The sequence below is a fragment of the Sarcophilus harrisii genome, chromosome 3 (genome assembly GCF_902635505.1).
Source record: "Sarcophilus harrisii chromosome 3, mSarHar1.11, whole genome shotgun sequence".
NCBI lineage: Eukaryota > Metazoa > Chordata > Mammalia > Dasyuromorphia > Dasyuridae > Sarcophilus > Sarcophilus harrisii.
Window position 1 is genome coordinate 595,430,723 of NC_045428.1, and position 19,846 is coordinate 595,450,568.

Genomic DNA, 19,846 nt, shown 5'->3' on the forward strand with positions numbered 1-19,846 from the left:
GACCCCTCCTGCTTGGCGCTCTCCCTCTCTCTGGGGCCGAGCAGATTGGACCCCCCCCCTCCACATGCCGGTCCCTGGAAGGCCTGAAGACTCGAGTTCCCTTCAGGCCCAGAATCCCCAAGTCAGGTCTGAGAAGCGCCACTTCCAATGCCGTGAGGGGTTTCCTGGGTGGGACCCGGCTTCCTGTCCAGCTCTGACCCTGTGGTCCTGGGATGGCTGGCGAGTGCTTTCTGAAGCCCCAGATCGGGGCCCTCGCTGCCTCCCGGCCTTAACGGGTAGAATTAGAAACTCCGAGAAAAGTTGGAGCCCATTCACTGAGACACGGAGATGACAGATTAAGCACAACTTGAGAACACGGAGTGTGGGCAGAGCGCTGGGGTACAAGGGTAAGAATGAGATGATTCCGGCTTTTATTTTACTGGGGGGGGGACGGGGATAGGGAGGCGGGTGCAGAGTCCAAGTCAGTCCGACTGAGGGGGGACTGAAGAAAGCACAGTGGGTTAGAGAGGGAGGCTGCCCTCAGGAAGGAGAAGTTCCAAGGGAGGGTTCTAGTCATAGAGGGCCCGGGCGTGATGTGCAGAGAATGGAGACAATTCCTAATTGGGGGGGAGAGACAGAGACAGAGACAGAAACATAGAAACAGGAAGATGAAGGAAAGTGAGAAAAGAAGGAAAAAATTGAAAGAAGCAAAGAAAAGGGAAGAGAGGGAGGAAAGTTAGGAAAGTAGAAAAAGGGAGAGAAGAAGAGAAAGAAAAAGAAAGGAAGAGAATGAGAAAATAGGAAGGAGAAGAGAGCTGGAAAGCTGGGAGCCAGTGTGAGGGAGTGCTGGCTAATGGGTTTGTTTTTTTCCTGGTGACGGGTGAGCTCCTGGAGGGTTTGAGCAGAGGAGGGTGACTGCTCCATCCTGTATTCTAGGAAGCGGCTCCTGGCAGCTGCTGGGAGGCTGGAAAGTGCAGGTGGGAGCCTTCCCCCAGGGGGAAGGACTGGAGAGGCTCAGAGTGGCGAGAAGACAGGACAAGAAGGTGAAGAAAGGGAAGGACCAAGGATCAGGCCTTGGGTCCGGGGGACCCCGCACAGAAGGGTGTTACAAGAGAGAATGGGCTTCCACTGTAGCTGTGTTGGCTTGACAGCGTACCTGAGGTACAAGCACCGGTTCTGAGGTGAAAGGGACCTTTGAGGTCATTACCCTGCACCTGAGCAGAGATACCCTCTTCTCCAGCCCTGAGAAGCCTTTGCTTGGAGTCCTACGGCGATAGGAAGCTCACTACCTAATGGGGCAGCCCATTTCACTTTTGGACACTTCTATCAGGGGGCCCAATTTTAAGCCTCCGTTTCCTTCCTTGTCCCTTCCTTCTGCCATCCCACCATAGCTTTGGGTTTTGTCCTCTGAGGCTGAACAGAACAAAGCTAGCCCTCCTTCTGGGTGACAGCCCCTTATTTTGAAAGTATCGTGCCTCCTGATCAGTGTTTTATGGACTTGGATATGAAAGGGACCTGAGATCGAATCATAAGGTCATAGCAATGTAGGGCTAAAAGTTGGAACAGCAGAAGCCATCTACTCCAGTAGGTAAATAGAGACCCAAGTGGTTAAGGAACTTCACATAGCCAGTGCGTGTCACTTGAACTCAGGTCTTGCTGACTGTGGCCAACTCTGACTCCACATCCCTCTCCATCCATTTGTTTTACAGATGGGGAAACTGAGTGCCCAGGAGGGAAGTCATTTGTCCAAGGTCATATCTGTAGGAGATTAGTGATTTAGGGAGACTTGACAGATGGATTCAGTGACCTGGAGAACCGGGCAGGCAGATTGGGAAGTTGGGTAGACGAAGTGATTGCCCTGGGTCTAGAGAAGAGCAAGAGGCAGATTGATCCCTCTGGGAAATGCAGAAGCTGCTAAATCTTGTGGTATCCTGACTGGCTCCACTATACATGAATTGTTTCTTTCTGGATGCTTGCAATATTTTCTCCTTGGCCTTGGAGTTCTGGAATTTGGCTATAATATTCCTGGGAGTTTTCATTTCGGGATCTCTTTCAGGAGGTGATTGGTGGATTCTTTCAATTTCTATTTTACCTCTGGTTCTAGAATATCAGAACAGTTTTCCATGATAATTTCTTGAAAGGTGACATCCAGGTTCTTTTTCTGATCATGACTTTCAGGTAGACCAATAATTTTTAAATGATCTCTCCTGGATCTGTTGTCCAGGTCAATTTTCCAATGAAATATTTCACAAATTTTTTTGGCGGGGAGGGATTTCTTTTATTGTATCTTGATTTCTCATAATGTCATTAGTTTCCATTTGTTCAATTCTAATTTTTAAGGAATTAATTTCTTTAGAGAGCTTTTCCTCCTTTCCCAATTGCCCAATTTTTCTTTCTAAGGCATTCCTATTAGTTTTTTCTTAAATTCCCTTTTGCACCACTCTCAATTCTTTTCCTGATTTTTCTTTCTTGATTTTCAAAGTCCCCTTTAAACTCTTCCATGGCCCGAGCCAAATTCTGATTTTTCTTGGAAGCTTTGGCTGTGGGAGCTTTGACTTTGTCATCTTCTCCTTGGCCCAGTAGTAACTTTCTATGATCAGAAACTTTTTTTGCTGTTCGCTCATTTTTCGTAGACTATTACTTGGCTTTTAACTTTCTGGTAAAGTAGGGCTCTGTCTCCAGGGTGGAGGGTGCACTGTCCCAAGCTGTTTTCAGAGACCCTTTTCGGGACCCGATCACAAGCCCTCTTCTCTGCCCTACCCCTCTGTCGCTGGAAGAGCCAGTGTGCTGAAGCCAGAGCCCTGCTTTGCTGGGGTCAGGGCTGGGCCGGTTGGCGCAATCTGTGCCAGAACTGCGTACTGGACTATTGTCACAGACCCTTTCTGCTGACCCAAGTTGTCCTTGGCTGGAAAATGTTCTACTCTGTCTTTCTGATGCTCTATTTTGTTTAGAATCATTATTTAAGGGAATTTGGAGAGGTTGGGGGAGAGCTTGGGTGAGCTCCTGCCTTTACTCCGCCATCTTGGTCCCACCTCTCGACACTTCAACTTTAAGGAAAGCCCAAGTCCTCCAGGAGAAGCAAGTTTGACCTTTGTTATCGTATTTTGTGAGATTGAGTCGCCGCTCCATGAAGAGGGAGATCATCAATCAGACAGGCTGCAAAGGAGCTGTGGACACCAATGGCGACCTCAGTCTGATGTAGAGAAAGGGGGTCCGGGTCCCTTGGATGTTGCCCACAAAGCTGGAACTTGCCACCGGCTGTGTCCCCCACGGCTCGGTGCTAGGACCAGGGCCCACACACGCAGCCCAAACTCTCCATTACACATGGAAAGGTTCCCCAAGCCTGGGAGGTGTGGTGGCTGGGAGCCAATCCCAGACCGCTGACCACTGACGGCACTCAAAAACAATTTGGTCTAATGGCCCTCCCCGAGAAAAGGCCTGTGGTCAGAGGGGGCTGTGAGCCCGCATGGACAGCTACGGAGGGGCCTCCGTGACAAGCCCGGTCCCGAAGGAAACAGGAGGAGGAAACTGGGCTGGATCATCTGGGAAACTGAGTCACGCCACAAACAAGGGCTCACCACTTGTTAAACTATTGTCCTTGGGGGTGTTGGGCGGGTGTGTCTCGGGGCTCGAGCTGACGGTCATTCGAAGGGAAAGGCCTGACTTACGCCACCGCACAGGACCCAACGGGGGTTACGCAAAGGAAGTGGGGAGGTTTCCTCAGAGAAGGAGACGTACTTGTGGGAAAGGCTGGGCCTATTATGGGGTAAGAACCAGTCACAGGACCACAGACCCGGCTCTGGTGGGTGGCACTGCAGAGCGCTCTGTCCATGTTCCTGTTGTTGTGCCAGGGGAAGGGAAGCAGCATTTATTAGGTGCCCACTATGTGCCCGATGTTGTGCTCTCTATAAACATCATTAAATTCTAGCTGCACAGGGGGAGGGGGGTTTGAACCCAGATCTCCCTGCCTCCAGGCTGGCCCCTCCCTGCCATGTCACCTCTGATGCTGTGGGTGCAGCTTCACCCAAGCTACTGGATTTATTTCCCTGTCAGCTCCTCTCTCTGATGTAGATGGCAACCTGCCAAAGCAAGGATCCTTCCAAGGCTGAGATTTTGTTTTCTTTTTTTTCTTCTTTCCTTCCTCTTTCTTTCCCTCTTCATTCCTTCTTTTCCTCCTTCCTTTCCTTCGTCCCTCCCTCCCTGCTTTCTTTCCCTCTTCACTCCTTTCTTCTCTCCTTTCCTCCCTCCTTCCTTCTTCCTCCCTCCCCGCCTTGCCCAGGATCACACATCCCATTGGACCTCAGACCTCCGGACTCCAGGGCCAGTGTGCCACCAGCTGCCCGGAGGCCTTCTGTGGCGGCTTCTCCGCTGTGTGTGGTCATCCCGTGGGGTGGCCAGCCTGTCCGCGGTGGGGGCTCGGTTCCAGGCCCCTCCAGCTGGGGGCCCGAGCAAGCCGGGACTGCCGGGCACCGGGAGGCGGCCTCCGTCTCCTGGCCTGTAATGGGCAGAACCGGTGTTATTTCCTAACCGCCGAGGCGCCATTCACTCCCGTGATAACCAAAGGCAGCGGGTGGACGTTCCCGTGAGGGGCTTCAGAGAGCTGTGTGACCTTAGTGTGAGCTCCGTTAAGCTGCTTGCGGGCAGTGGAAGCCAGAAACTGGAAATCGGCAGCTTTCTAAAAGGAATGTTAAAAGCTCCTTACATATAACTGGGAACAAATGAAGTCGTTTTTAGAAAGAGGAGATGCGCTCGATGCTAAGACAGCGAGGCGGCAGTGGAGACAACTGGCCCTGGAGTCAGCAGGACCCGAGTTCAAATCCAGCCTGGGACACGCAAAGTGTGACTGTGGACAAGTCACTTGACCCTGTTTGCCTCAGTTTACTCATCTGTAAAAGGAGCTGGAGAAAGAAAAGGAAACTCCAAATGGGCCCCGAAGAGTGGGCCGGGACTGAAGCGCCTCTGCAAGTGCTCACTGCTAATGCAAGGGCATATCGGACTCCTGTGGTAACGACGCGGCGTTTACCTGCCGGTGGGAGACCCGTATTTACCTGGAGTCTCTTGCTTCCTGTCCAGAGCAGAGATACCGATGGCCATGAATCAGCCACTGAGTCAGCCAACAAGCATTAATTAAGCACCTACTGCATGCCGGGCATGTGTGAACTATCAGGGGCCCACAGCTGGGGGCTGGGGGTGGGGATCGGACAGCCCCTCCCCCCCCCCACCCCCCGCACTCATTCCGGCGAGCTGAGACAGCTCTCCCTGCTGGGGGGCCTATGAGAAATACTCTAAATGTCGGCCCCCTCCCCTCCCCCGTCTGAGAGGGAAGACGCTGAGGGAGTGGGGGAAGGGCAGCTCCTCCTGACTCCAGGGCCAGTGCTCTGTCCCCTGCCCCCCTCCCAAGTTATCCTGGGGGGGGGGGCGCTGAAGGGAGCCACAACCAAGGAGAGCGCTCCGGGCTCAGAGATGGGGGTGGGAGGGGTCGGAGGGGGGAGGGGGAGATCTCTGGAGTCGGGATTCGAAGCGTCACGTCCAGAAAGCCAGGGGGGAAGACGACGTGTGACCCACGGGGGGGGGGGGCAGGGGGAGGGGAGGTTCCGGAGGGTTCTGCAGGCGGGGGGATGTTATTCTTGATCCCGGAGGATCCTGAGTGGGGGAGGGCCCTGACCTCGGAGCGGCGAGGGGAGAGCCCAAAGGGGCGGCGCCCGGGGGCACACAGCGGGAACTGACGGGGCGGGCCCGGCCCGGGAGGGAGGAGGGCGCGAGCCCGGGGGCAGCCAGGTCAGGTCTGGGAAGAGCCGAGGAGCGGAGTTTGGGATGTGCAGGGGGAACTGGGGGGGTGCCTGGAGGAAATGCGGGCCGGGAGGTCCGCCCAGAGGTTCGCTAAGCGGGCCTGAGTCATCTGGGCAGAGAGAAGTGAAACCCTGGAGGTGGATGACGTCACCGGGAGAGCAGGGAGATGAGGGGTTAGCGGTGGGGATGACTAGGTGGGGAGGACCAAGGAGGCAGGGGGCGGCCAGACAGGGCGTCCGGGGATCGCCGGGAGAGGGCGGGCCCACTGAGGAGGGGGCGGGACCCACAGGGAGAGGGCGGGGCCGACGGAGGAGAGGGCAGGACCCACGGGGAGGGGGCGGGGCCGACGGAGGAGAGGGGCGGGGCCGACAGGGGAGAGGGCGGGGCCGACAGGGGAGGGGGCGGGGCCGACGGGGAGAGGGGCGGGGCCGACAGGGAGAGGGCGGGGCCGACAGAGGAGAGGGGCGGGGCCGACAGAGGAGAGGGCGGGACCCACGGGGAGAGGGGTGGGCCTATGGAAGAGAGGGCGGGATCGACGGAGGAGAGGGCAGGACCCACGGGGAGGGGGCGGGGCCTATGGAAGAGAGGGCGTGGCCACTAAAGAGAGGGCGGGGCCCACGGAGAAGGGGCCCCATCCGGAGAAAGCTGCTGAGTCCAGGCCAGCCCGAAGCGGGCCATTTTCGCTTTTTTCCCTCGGGGTTTTGCCCTTTTATTCCGATTCTTCTTTCACAGCCCGACCGCCGGAGAAACACGTTTCCCTCATTGCACGTGTATAACCTACACCAGACTGTTTGCTATTTGGGGGAGGGGAGAATGGGAAGGGGGGGGGACAAATCTCAAGTTCAAAATCTAAGGAACGAATGTTTCCTGCGATTTCCTGCTCCGGGTAATTAAAAAAGTAAAATTCGATTTACAAAAAATATATTTTTTTTCTGAAAGAAGAGAACAATGAACCGCGTTAGAGGCCGCAGAGGGAAAGGAGGATGAGGCCTGAGCCAGGGACGCTGGGTCTGGCCCCGAGGAGAGCAATGGCGCTTTGGAGAGAAGCAGTGTCAGTGACCCAGGGGTTCAGAAGTCAGATTTCAAGGAGCGAAGAGGGCGAGATGAGAGGAAACGGAAGCTTCCGTCGTCCAAGGCTTTTCCAGAGCGGATAATCGTTATTGGGGACACAGATCCTTGAGGGTGGGGAGCCGTGGTCATGTTTGTAGGCAGTGAGGTGCTAATAACAAGGGAGACGGAGGAGGGAAGATGAGGCGGAGGAGGGGGTAGCGGAGTGAGGTCCCCCGCAGGACTACCAGCCTTGGCCAGGGGGCCCAGCTCTCCTGGGAAGCAGGGACAGAGGCGTTTATACGGTGGGGGACGGAGAACAGGGAGAGGAAGCGCTCGGTGAAGGGCTTTCCTTCCCTCAGCAGAGTATCAGGGCAGCTCCTCAGCGGAGGGGGTGAGGGAGGAGGGGAGCTGGAGGAGGGATGGAAAGCTCCCGAGCCACTATGGAGATGAGGACAGGGCAGGGCTGGCTCCTCCCTTTCAGTCACTTTGTGACCCCATGTGGGCTCTCTGGGGCAGAGGGTCTGGGGAAGGGCCCGCCGGGGTCCCGCGCCAGGAAGGGCCGGGTTAGACCCTGAGGACGAGTCCTCTCCATTCCCAGCCAGTGCTCTGTGCACCAAGGCAGCAGCTGGCAGCCCGGGGCCATCTCACGGACTGTGGGGCAGCAGGGAGGGGCCCCTTGGGATGACATCACCCCCGGGGTCAGGCCCGCAGCAGGAGCAGCAGGCGGGCGTAGCCAAGGGCGGGGGCTGGAAGGTTTTAGACAAGAGCCAAGGGGAGTGAGGAACGTGGCATGTCCCAGGGGTTTACAAGGGGGATCAACTGGGAAAGAAGTGAGGGGCGAGGGGTGGAGGCACACGGACAAGATGGTCATCGGACAAAGGGATGTCAGAGTCCGTGACCTGGGGGGGGGGGGCACGTGTGGGTGATGGCGAGATGAAGGGCGTGCCCCCAGATGTCTCAGGGAATAAGGGAGGGTTTGGGGGGTTAGGGTGAGGGTGCGTCCATGCGACTCGGGGGAGGAGAAAGACTGAGCCAGACAGGAAGAGTGGCTGGAACCCAAATGGCCACCTCCCAGCCCAGGGACCCCTGGGGGAGCACAGCTATGAAGCCAGCCCGGAGCCCTCTCAGGAGACCCTGTCCGACCCCCCCACCCTCAGGCAGGACCAGGGAGTCCCTGGGAGAGGAACTCGGCAGTCACACAGGAGACAGCACCACCAGTCCGCGTCTACACTGGCCCGTCTGTACAACCAGGGCCCGGCCAATCCCATAAACACTTAGGAGGAGCTTACGGTGCGCCGAGCCCCTTGCTGCCCCGCACCCCCAGCCCCCCGGGGTCCATGGGGTCTCTCCCCGGCAGTGAGCGGCAGGGATAGGCCCTTCCGGGGCAGCGGCCCCGGGCCACGTGCCAAGGCTGAGCGAGAGGGAGGAGGGTGGCGTCTCAGAACAAGGACCGATGTGGTGCTGAGTTACCATCTTTATTAACCAACAAATCGGACCCAGAAGAGGCGCCCTCGAGGACAGGGGCATCCCTGGCCCCAGCTCTCAGAGGGACCACCCGGGGAAGACGGGAGCTCCGAGCTCCCCACTTGTCTGGCTGTCTGGCCCGAGAACGGGGGGCTGGGAGAGGGGCCCCGCTTCTCGCTGGGTCTTGAAAATCGATCACCTTTCTCCCTCAATCTGTGGGGATGGATGAGCCCCAGGCTCTGACCCCCGAGAACCTTCCGCTGGCCCCGGGACGTCCGAGCAGCTGAATCCCCCCACTGGCTCTCCTGCCGCTGCTGTCTGCACCCCCAAGGGGCCTGGTGTGCGCGAACTCACACACAGCAGCTGGAGGTGGGGAAAGGGACCCCTGGTCCTCCGGGAACTTTGCAAGCCCTGCGCGCCGCCCTCCTCGCACACCTCACGCCAGCAGGCGGCTGTACTCAGCCAGCGCGGAGGACTTCTTGACCCCATCCCAGATCCGGGCAGCATAGTGGAACCTAGGCCAAGGGGAGGGCGGGCGTCAGAGAGAGGGCCGGGGAGAGCCACTGTCAGAGAGTGGGCCGGGGAGAGCCGTCAGAGAACTTCTGGGCCCTCCCTGAGACCTCCAGGCCTTCCTTGAGAACTCTGGGACCTCCAGGACCTCACCAGAACCTCTCTGGGCCCTCCTTGAGAACTCCGGATCTCACTGGGACCTCACTGATGCCCAAGTATCTCAGACGGCTCAGGACCACCCAGAGATGCCTTTCCTTTGAAATCGGCCCAGACATCCCCCTCCCCAGTTCACATATCCTGGGTTCTGAGCTTTGCCAAGGGTGGAAGGTGAGCCCCTTGTCCACCAGTTCTCCCCCTTTCCTGGGCCCCCCTCCACCCTGTGCCCCCCCTGCCCGCCGGCCCCTCCCCCCAGGGCCGTACCAGTTCTTCTCCGTGAGGATGGTGTGCGAGAGCTGCGGCCGGGCCATGGACATCACCTGGCTCCGGAGTTTGGTCACTAAGGACTGGAAGCTGGGGTGGCCCCGGTAGCCCGGGAGAAGGGAAAAGAGCGGGCTGGAGCCCGGGCCTGGGGATGGAGGGACAGGGTGAGAACCTCGGCCCGGTGCCTTTGCCCTCCCCTCGGGTGCCCGCCCCCACCCGAGCAGTCCCACGCCCACCCCACGCCCACAGGGAGCCACCCACCCCCCACCCCGGGCCCCCCGGCTGGTACCTGCCCGGGGCAGGCTCTCGCTGTCCCCCTCAGTGTCCATGAAGGGCACCAGGAAGAGGTTCACCTCCGAGTCCAGGAAGTCAGGGGGCAGGCCCGGGAAGACATTGCACTGCAGCATGGACAAGGTGCCTGTGGAAGAGGAGAGGGGGCCGTGGTGAGGGCGAGGCGGGGAGGCGGCCTCGGGGCGGGCCCGGGGGCGGCCCCTTACCCTTGTAGCGCAGGTGGGAGTGGGCCATCAGCTGGTCAATCACCAGGTGCATCTGCCGCAGCTTCTGGGGGCAGAAGTCCTCCCGCCGGGCCTTGTTCTGCAGGAAGACTGGGGGAAGGGGGGTGGGTGAGCCTGGGCTGGGCAGGAGCAGCACCCCGCCCCCCCAGGAGCGGTGCCTCACCCAGGTGGGGGTAGTACTCGGTGCCTTCGTCCGAGCCAGAGGAGCTGCTGGCCTCGTGGCTGGGGGAGGGGGTGGAGGGCTTCACCATCTCGGCCGTCTGCAGGAACCTGGGTGGGGGCACGGGAGGCTTGCTGCCTTGCCTGTGGCCCCCACCAAGCAAGACCTGCCTGCAGGAAGCCCCCCAGTGTCTGTGGAGCCCCGTGCCCTGCCCATCCCAACGCTGCCTCCCTGAGCCCCATTTTTCAGAGTAGCCCACAGAGGCTCTGGGTCTTCTCGGCCGCAAGCTCCAGCCCCCGCTGCCGCCTCCATAGCCTAGGCAGCCACGGCCCGTGCTTGCCCTCAGATAGAAGCACCTGAGTTGGGATTCGAATCTGGTGCCCTGAGCCCAGGCCCGGGGTCCCCCTGCCGCTCACCGGTACAGACTGAGGTCAGTGAACCAGTCCTGCACCACGATGACCACGTGGCAGACAGTGAAGAGGAAGGCCGCGATCTGCAGGGACTGGACAGGAGAGACATCACTCAGGGGGCCATGGCCCCATCTTCTCCCCCTTCCCCCCACTTGACCCCCGACCCCTCACCTGCATCTCCACGTAGGTGTGGGGGAGGTTGTACTCGGGGGGCAGTTTGCGGTCATTGTTGATGAGGTGGTCCAGGATGGACGGGCTCAGGATGGGCTGAGGGAAGAAGGAAGGGGTGTCAGGGCTGAGGCCAGGGGAGCACTGCCGGCAGGTGAGGAGGACTTGGTGGCCCCAGCCGTGCACTGCATACAGTGGGCGCTTAATGATGCCTTGGGCGCGGGCAGCCCCTGGGCCCGTGACTGCCCCCTGCTGGCCTGCAGAGGCCCAGCCCACCTGGGTGTCCAGGAAGACAATGCGCTCCTGGGTGATGAAGAAGTCGATGCCGCTGGTCTGGTTCCCCCCACGCTCCTTCATCTCGGCGCTCTGGGCCCGGAACACGTAGGCTCTGGGGGGGCAGCGCGGGTTCCTCCCGTCAGATTCCGTGCCCCCTCCCAAGGGGCCGGGGGCTGCTCAGGGGCCCTCAGGGGCCCGGCCCAGGGGAGCAGCCTCGGAGGCCGGCCCCTCGTCTGAAATGGGGGTGACGGCACGTGTCTGCCGCGAGGGATCGAGGGGGGGAGGGAATGCTGGGTCAGCCTTCCGGTGCCAGGGGGATGGGCAGGAAAAGCTGGGGGCGCTAGTGGACCCCCAGCTCCAGATGAGCGCGGGCCTCCCTGGGCTCCTCTCATGCTACCTCGTGCAGACGTCATGGGCCGGGGCAGGGGGCCTGCCTCGGCTCTTCCTGACCCTGTCTGAGACACGGCCCGACGTGGAGCCAGTGCAGGGGGCCTCTGGAAGGTGACCGTCCCCCTGCCCCCCTCCCCCCTTAGGGACTAACCACAGAGGGAGGTCCTGGGCTCAGATCTGGGCCGGCCCTGCCCTTTTACTGACTCAAGCAGCGCTTATTTAGTGCCTACTGTGTGCCCAACCCTGTGACTGGCCTGAGAAACCTCAAGCTTAGCTCACCCTGGCCTATGACTAAGTGCGCGCTGGGGGCCACAGGAGGGTGGGGCTCCGACCACAGGGGCCGGACTGCTGGGATCAGGGCTGCTTCTGGGCGGAGGTTTGGGCTCTGGGCTCAGATCTGGGCCGGCCCTGCCCTTTTACTGACTCACCCCCCCCGGGTAACAGGCCTGCGTTTCACTTCCGGCAGCTGGGCCCCAGGGGACAGATCTCCCCATTTCACAGCTGAGGACACTGAGAGCTGTGACCCTGGGTCGCCCACGGGGGGAGGCGGTGGAGGGAGCTCTGTGACGGGGCCTCATGGGCGGGGGGTGGGGGGGCAGAGGAGCAGCAGAGGGGCCCGGGCCCCGCCTACCTCTGGTCCTCCTCGGGGGTGTTGGCCGACAGCAGGGACATGACCATTGACTTGCCCGTTCCTTGCAGACCCAGGACCCCGACCACCAGCACGTCCGTCTGATCCAGCAGGTACTGAGGAGAGTGCAGCGCAGGTCGTCAGCCCCCTCCCCCGACTGCAGAGGCGCCGCTCGTCCCGCCGCAGGCAGGGGTGCTGCTGCAAGAGCCGCCTGGGCAGCCCCCCAGCGGGTGGGTTCTCCCCCCCCAACGGCAGGCAGGCCCCCCCAGCGGGAGTGCTTCCCCCCCAGCAGGCGGGTTCTCTGGCGGGCAGCCTCCCCCCGGCGCTCCCGGCCCCACCCAGGCCCCGGCCCCTCCCAGGGCTCACCTCGATGGCACTGTCGCACCAGTTCATCTGGTCATCCACCAACTTGATGCTGTGCTTCATGCGCTCGGGGGGCAGCAGCTTGGCCTGGCCCACCACGGCTGGGAAGGGAGAGAGAAGGGGGCCGCCTGTCACCCGGACCAGGGGCTGGTTCTGCCTTCCTGCGTATCTGCATGGCTTGGCACAGCGCCGCACACAGCAGGCACTTAATAAATGCGCACTGGTGGCCAATAAAGGGGAGGCCGCGTCCCAAGGGGAGGCCGAGCCGACTGCAGAGAGGGCGGCCTTTGCTCCTTCCAGGATGGGCTGCTGAGAGGTTCGCCTCTTCCCCACCTCCTTCCCCTTCTGGGGGGAAGCCCCAGCCCCTGGGGCAGTGAGCCTGGGCAGCAGCTGGGCAGGTGCCCTGGGGGGAGGTTTGTTGGGAGGCTGCCCCCCAGCAGCTCTAACTGCAGCACCCTCCCCCAGCCTCTCCCTTACCTGTGAGCAGGTCCTAGGGGGTCTCCCAGAAGGATGGGCTGGGATGAGACCTCCCAGATCCCTCTTGTCGGCTGCTCCATGGGCCCACTTGCCCCCTCCCCCTGCCTCCCAAGGGCCAGCCAGCAGTGCCCAAGTCTCAGGGGGCTGCCTGTCTCCCCCAGGACCCGGTGGAGCTCCGTTCTCTGTAAATGTCTACCTTGGTGGGTCTCCTGCTGGGCACTGTCCCCCATGGCGCCCATGTTGAGGCCAGGCCCCGGATGAGCCTCCCTGGCCGGACCCCCGGCCTTGTGCCAGAATCACCCCCCCCTTTCAGGATCTCCCTCCTTTGGGATCCGGGTCTGTCTGTGCTTTGAGTCCCTGGGGAGGCCCCAGGCTCGGGGGCTGCTTCTCACATTGAGAACGTGGGGAGTGACGGCCCTGGGTGTGCGGGGGCCCGGCCTCTCCCTGGGACTCTCGGCCTCCCATCATGCACCTGCACGCAGACACGTCGCACAGAGGGTCCTTCCCTGTGCCTTTTATTGGAGGCAGCGGCGGCCCCGAGCGTGTTCCAGGTTCCCTCGCTGTGCTGACAGGGCCACCCCCCCCCCCCGATTCGAGCATCTTCCAGGGGAGCAGGCCCGGCGGGGGGATGGAGGGCAACCTCCAGGGCCGCCTACTGACCTGTCGTGCCCCTGTTCACCCACTTTGCTCCGAGCACCCCTAGTCTCAGCCCGTCTCTGTGCGCCCCCACTTACGGTCCAAGGCGGCGGGCGTCGTGGTGCCCATGCCCCGGTTCTGTATCTGGTAGACGGGCTGGGTGGGCCGCTGGCCTTCCTTCTCCCCCTTGGGAGGGGCGGGGACCACTGGGGGGGGTGGCGTGGCCCCTTCAAGGGCCGGGGCCCCTGCCCCCCCGGCCGGGCCCTTGGCTTCCTCCCGAGGCTTCATCAGAACAATGGGTTTGTCCAGAGGAGCCGGGGCCTGCAGAGTGGTGGGAGCCGGGGCGGTCGGGGGTGGAAGTTTGGACTGAGGAGGAAAAAGAAGCTTCAGTCCCTGCAGCCCCCACTGCAGCCCCAGAATGCCCCGGGGCCCCCAGGACTTGCCCACTGCCCTACCCTCTCTGCTGGAGGCTTGGAGAGGATGATGGGCGTTTTCTGGATGATTGACGTCCCTGCCTCCTCGTTGCCATCCTGTGGAAGGGAAGGAGGGGGTGCCAGAGCTCAAGGGCTTGGGGCGGCTCCCCAGTACTGCCCTGGCAAGGCCCCCCGCCCCAGCTCTCCTTCGCCCCGCCAGGCCCCGGGGGCCATCCTCCCCTCCCCCCAGAGAAGACTGAAGGAGAGGAGGGGGGAGAGTTACTTCCTTCTGCCCTGGGGTTCCATCCCCCCACCGCACTCCCAGAGGTCAGGGCAGGGAAGAGCCACCCCGTCCTCCTGGAGGACTGTAATCAGATCACCGGGGGTGCTTTAGTCCTCCCTCCCCAGGGGATGGCAGCATCATGACTCCCCTCGGTGTGGCCTCCCCCACTGGAGAGGCGCCTGACTTCTGAATGCAGGCAGATCCTGGCCCCCAGCCCCCAGCCTCCTGAGCCTCCCAGCCCCCCCAGTCCCCTGGCCCCCACCCAGCCAAAAGTGGAGCCTGAATAACCACCGAGAAACTCAATGTGAGACTGGAGGGAGCGACCCCTTCCAGCCCAGGAGTGCCCAGGGTCAGCCAGGAACCCGGGCCATGGTGACCAAGGGCGCCGAGGGGCCGGGAGCCTCAAGGCGCCCGCTGGGGTTGCTCAGGCCCGAAGGCTCGTCCCAAGAGGCCCTGCCGGGCCCGGAGTGGGCCCGAGCCCGCACCAGAACCGAGCCCGGGGGAAGTGGGCCCGAGCCCGCACCAGAACCGAGCGCGGGGGAAGTGGGCCCGAGCCCGCACCGGAACCGAGCCCGGGGGAAGTGGGCCCGAGCCCGCACCGGAACCGAGCCAGGGGGAAGTGGGCCCGAGCCCGCACCGGAACCGAGCCCGGGGGAAGTGGGCCCGAGCCCGCACCAGAACCGAGCGCGGGGGAAGTGGGCCCGAGCCCGCACCAGAACCGAGCCCAGGGGGAGCACTGCGGTCCCAGAGAGAGCAGGGGGCAGTGTCCGGCCGGGGGATGAGGCCCCAGAGCCTTCGGCACGAACACTCGTTAACCAGGCTGTGGGCAGAGACGCCAAGGAAAACGGAGCTTCCAGAGCACAGGCGCCCAGAAAACTGGGGCAAGGGGGAAAAACCAACGTGCTGCCGGAAGAAGCAGAAGAGAGTCCGCAAGCTGCCCCGGATGCGGGCCCCCGGCCAGCCAGGATGTAGCAGATCCGCCAGCACCGCAAGGAGTGGGATGGAATCAAAGGAGGGTCGGGAATCCAGGGGCGGAGGATGAGGGGGACGGGGGAGGCAGAGCTCGCGGGTCCCTGGGCACCCCAACCACGCTCCCAAAGCGGCTGGACACCGACTCGCTAAGATCCTACGTGGGCGGTGGCCGGACGCCAGGGGCACAGCCAGGACCCCCTGGGGGACCCAACCTAGAGGGACCGAGCCCAAAGAGACCAGAGGGCAGCAGGACCCAGGCCAGAGGGACCGAGCTCAGGGGACCCAGCCCAGAACAGAAGCACAAGTGGCCAGGAGGGAGCCTGCCAGGCCAGGGTGACGCCCCCGACACAAGGCAGAGGCTCAGGACCCCAACCAGGGAGGGTGGGCCCTGCAAAGCCAAGGAGGGAAAAGGAGGAGGGGGCTGGGTTGGGGGCTCAGATTGTCCCTCGGCATGCGGCCGCATGGCCAGAGGAGCAGCTCCGACAAGCCGGGCAGGGGACAAGGACGCTGCCGGCCACAGGGGGGCCTGCGGGGAGGCCAGCCAGCAGAGGAGGGCGCGGGTGGGTGTGGCTGGCACGGGGGCACCACCTGAGTGAGGGGCAGCTTCTTCAGGCCCAGCCCCGGCCTGCGGCCCCCCCACTGCGGCCTTCTCTGCAGCGTCGGCTGCCTCCCTCCCCCCAGGCCCAGCGCTGTGCCCCGTGGCATCCTGCCTTCAGACCCCTCCCCAGACTGACAGCCCCGTGCCCTCGGCCCCGCCCCCGCTTCTCAGCCTAGCTCTTGGCCGGGGCGGGGGGATGGGCCAGGGGGACGGCCTTGTAGCCAGGGCGCAAGGTGCCCAGGCGGGAGCTCCTGCCCTGCTGCCACCTGGAGTGCGGGGATGCCTCCCCTGGGACCCAGGGCCGCGCAGGCCCCACTCACCCGCCGCTCTCGCTCCCGGTCCCAGGGCGCGCCATAGTCTCGCTCCCGGCCCCCCGGCCCCGACAGGTTCTGGGGGCCCCCGGAACCCGGCTCCTTCCATCGGCGTCGCCGCTCTATCCCGTAGAGCCCGGGCTGGCTGTGCCCAGACTCGGACATGGCGCTACCTGGGGAGGAAGAAGCAAAACCGGGGTCCTCCCTGAGGGAGCAAGGAGGGGCTCCCCATGGGGGGCTCTCCCGGCTCCAGGCGGATGGAGGGGGCCCTGCTTGAATGGACAGATCCCTGGTGGGCACCGGGGCCCCTGCTGAGGGAGGAGCCCCCCGGGGTGGGCACCGGGGCTCCCTGTTTGGATGGAAAGCTCTCTGGGGAGGGCACCGGGCCCATTGGTGAGGGAGGAGCTCCCCGGGGCCCTCAGTGAGGGAGGAGAGTTCCCGGGGCGGGCCCCTGGGGGCCTGCTCACGCGCTCACGTGACTCCAAGCCGGGACGCGGGTCTCTGCCCCCACCCCCACCCCCAGGGGCGCGGACCCTAGCTCTAGGCTGCGGGGCCTCGGCGCGGGTCCCACGGCACAAGGCTGGGCCCGCCGGGCGCCCTTCCCCCTTTCAGGGCCGCCTGGGGTTCCCCAGGGCAGAGCCCGCTTCCTTCCCGCCGCGGGCACAGAGAAGGCTCAACCAACGCCTGTGGCCTTGACCCTTCCTCGGCCACCCTCCCTCACGGGTTTCACAGACAAGGCCATTGAGGAACTTGCCCAAGGCCCCCCGGGGGGTGTCGGGAGCCGGACTTGGCCCCGGGGGGTGTCGGGAGCGGGACTTGGCCCCGGGGGGTGTCGGGAGCGGGACTTGGCCCCGGGGGGTGTCGGGAGCGGGACTCCGGCCCCGGGGGTGTCGGGAGCGGGACTCGGCCTCGGGGTGGGGGGGGGTGTCGGGAGCGGGACTCGGCCCCGGGGGGTGTCGGGAGCGGGACTCGGCCCCGGGGGGCGGGAGCGGGACCGGCCCCGGGGTGGGTGGGGTGCGGGAGGGGACTCGCCGGGTGTCGGAGCGGGACTCGGCCCGGGGTGTCGGGAGGGGACTCGGCCTGGGGGTGGGGGGGGGTGTCGGGAAGCGGGACCGGCCCCGGGGGTGGGGTGGGAGCCGGACTCTGGCCCGGAGTGTCGGGAGCGGGACTCGGCCTCTGGGGGTGTCGGGAGCGGGACTCGGCCCCGGGGGGTGTCGGGAGCGGGACTCCCGCCCGCACCTCAGCTCCTGAGACGCCTGGCAAGAGGGGGCAATACGGTGGCAGGGGGCCCTTTCTCAACCACTTCCGGGTTGGGCTGCCAGCAATGGTGGGGGAGGAAAGCTAAGGGGGGTGGAAGGGCAGAATCAGGCACGTGCAGGAGGAGGGTGGAGTTCGCTCGTCCGCGCGCCTTGCTCTGAACTGAATCCTGATTGGCTCGCTGGCGCGGCGGCCTCGCGCGCGCGGGATAGGGGCGCGGCCTTCCCTGAGCTGGCCTCTGATTGGTCCTTTGGCCCCGGCGCGACCAGGGAAGGGGAGGGGCCCGCTTCTCTAAGATGACGTCTGATTGGCCGCGACAGCAGCGCACGGGTCTCCCAAAGAGGGAGGAGGGCACTGGCGCGCGCCCGCGGTGGGAGGAGCCCTTTTGCCCGCGCGCCGCCTGACCCTTACCTGAGCTGGTGGCTGAGTAGCGCCGCGACCGAGGCGCGCGCTTCTCCCGCGTCGAGCTACTGAAGGGCCCGTCACCGGCAAATCAACGGAAAACGATGGAGAGCGATGCTTCTGGGCTCCCGGAATCGGGGGGCGGGAGAAGAGGGAGGGGGGAAGAAGGGGAGCTACGGCAAAGAGGATTGTCGCTAGAGTGATGTCATCGCGCGTGCGCTGAGGGTGCCGGGTGTGCGGAGCATGAGAAACTGCGCATGCGTTAACTTGGGCTCCTGCCGGGTGCTGCTCCCCGCCCTTTCTCGGCTCTGTTCTCATCTGGCCCCACTACGCCTGCGCTTCAGAGGGCGCGGGGCTGGGCCCGGGAGGTGGTCCGCGCTGATGGTTGCGTGTTCAAATTCCTCTTCTGGGGGGCCACCGAGTAAAATTATCAGGCCATACTAAGGCCTGTAGGTTCTGAATGAAACCTCTGCGCTTAAGCATGGAGGTCTTCCGGGTCACTGGCCCGTGGCCGGGGAATGGCTTCTCAAGTGCACTCTTCCTTCCCTCATCTGTCAAATGGGCATCTAGAAGGAAGCTCCGAGTCCCGACATCCCCTGTTCTAAGGCCCTCCCAGCCCTGACATCCCCTGTTCTAAGGCCCCTCCCAGCCCTGACACCCCCTGTTCTAAGGCCCTCCCAGCCCTGACACCCCCTGTTCTAAGTCCCCTCCCAGCCCTGACACCCCCTGTTCTAAGCCCCTCCCAGCCCTGACATCCCCTGTTCTAAGGCCCTCCCAGCCCTGACATCCCCTGTTCTAAGGCCCTCCCAGCCCTGACCTCCCTGTTCTAAGGCTCCCTCCCAGCTCTGACCTCCCTGTTCTAAGGCCCTCCCAGCTCCTGACCTCCCTGTTCTAGGTCCCTCCCACCCTGACACCCCTGTTCTAAGGCCCTCCCAGCCCTGACACCCCTGTTCTAAGCCCCTCCCACCCCTGACACCTGTTCTAAGGCCCTCCCAGCCCTGACACCCTGTTCTAAGCCCCTCCCACCCTGACACCCCTGTTCTAAGCCCCTCCAGCTCTGACCTCCCTGTTCTAAGGCCCCTCCCAGCTCTGACACCCTGTTCTAAGGCCCCTCCCAGCCCTGACACTCCCTGTTCTAAGCCCCCTCCCACCCTGACACCCCTGTTCTAAGCCCCTCCCAGCTCTGACCCCCCTGTTCTAAGGCCCCTCCCAGCTCTGACACCCCCTGTTCTAAGGCCCCTCCCAGCCCTGATAGTCTGTCATACATTCAAGAAATATGAGATGGGTCCCTTTCTGGTTGAGGCCCATGCTTAACATTGGAGATACAAAGACAGTTTAAGTTGCTTAGAATCCAGAGGAAAAGATTACATAAGTAATGTGAGTGTTAGGGAAAGGAGCATAGGGCCCAGTATGTCAGACCTGGGAGGGCCCTTAGAACAGGGAATGTTCTAAGATGTCCAAGAGGCACATGGTGTGTGAATGCATCTCAGAAACTAGGACTACACATCTAGAATTGAGGAGGGTCCCCAGAGGTAATGATTGAACCTTTGGGAGGTGAGATCACCAAGGGGAAAAAATAGAGAAGAGGGCCCGGGATAAAGCCAAACTAGGAATGTGCTAGGAAAATTTGTGGGGAGGGGAAACGCATGAAGGAACTTACTTTTTAAGTTTAATTTGTATTATAGCATTTTCCCCTCACTTCCTTGAGTATAGAAATGAACACAACAAATCAAGCCCTGATTTTATAGTGTTTGCTCATACTCTTAAAACAAATTTAACAATTAGCTCTTTCCAGTTCAAACTGGCTCCAGCATGCCCCTTGTGGATATTCCTGGTGAGTGGTCATCACATGGAATGAGAATAAGCAAAAGAGTCTCTCTTATGGGGTGCTCAGAAAGCCTGGGGAACCCAGAGAGATAGGGATCAGAAAAACCTAGAGAGTTTTCTCCTAGAGAAGAGAGTCCATCTGGGAAGGAAAGTGACCAGAAGTGTCGATGGCTGCAGAGAGGTCAGGGAGAGTGACCAGCAGTGTCAAGGACTGCCGAGAGGTCAGGGAGAGTGACCAGTAGTGTTGATGGTTGCAGAGGTCAGGGAGAATATCCAGCAGTGTCAAGGGCTACAGAGAGGTCAGGAAGATTGACCAGTAGTGTGTCAAGTGCTGCAAAGAGGTCAGGGAGAGTGACCAGCGGTGTCGAGGACTGCAGACAGAATGAGGATTGAGAAAAGGCTGAGGGATTTGGCAATAGAGAGGTCAGCTTTGAAAGGGGCTTTAGAGTGCGGACTGTCGGAGCCGGAGGGGCAGCCACTGGGAGCAGAGTCCTCCGCGGGAGGTGGCGTTTGCTGGGGGGCCAGCGTGGCAGTCGGTAATCCTTCA

The 19,846-nt window shown here is 62.3% G+C and overlaps 1 protein-coding gene across 5 annotated transcripts; it reads right to left on the reverse strand.

Annotated features, from left to right (window-relative positions):
- Positions 1-8,278: 8,278 nt before the first annotated feature.
- SMG9 (SMG9 nonsense mediated mRNA decay factor) lies at positions 8,279-17,690 on the reverse strand. Of its 5 annotated transcripts, none has more exons than XM_031963276.1 (14): positions 17,482-17,690; positions 15,823-15,986; positions 13,692-13,766; positions 13,335-13,602; positions 12,127-12,224; positions 11,764-11,876; positions 10,743-10,854; positions 10,470-10,565; positions 10,305-10,390; positions 9,892-9,998; positions 9,711-9,818; positions 9,503-9,631; positions 9,214-9,358; positions 8,720-8,798 (listed from the first exon to the last, which is right to left on the reverse strand). In XM_031963276.1, the coding sequence occupies exons 2-14, from the start codon at positions 15,976-15,978 to the stop codon at positions 8,720-8,722; spliced, it is 1,572 nt and encodes a 523-aa protein (XP_031819136.1). In that variant the 5' UTR covers positions 15,979-15,986; positions 17,482-17,690. The 5 variants fall into 5 exon arrangements, with proteins under 5 accessions (XP_031819135.1, XP_031819136.1, XP_031819138.1 ...); XM_031963278.1 differs by lacking the exon at positions 17,482-17,690 and adding an exon at positions 17,053-17,394; XM_031963279.1 differs by lacking the exon at positions 17,482-17,690 and adding an exon at positions 16,496-16,644.
- Positions 17,691-19,846: the final 2,156 nt, after the last annotated feature.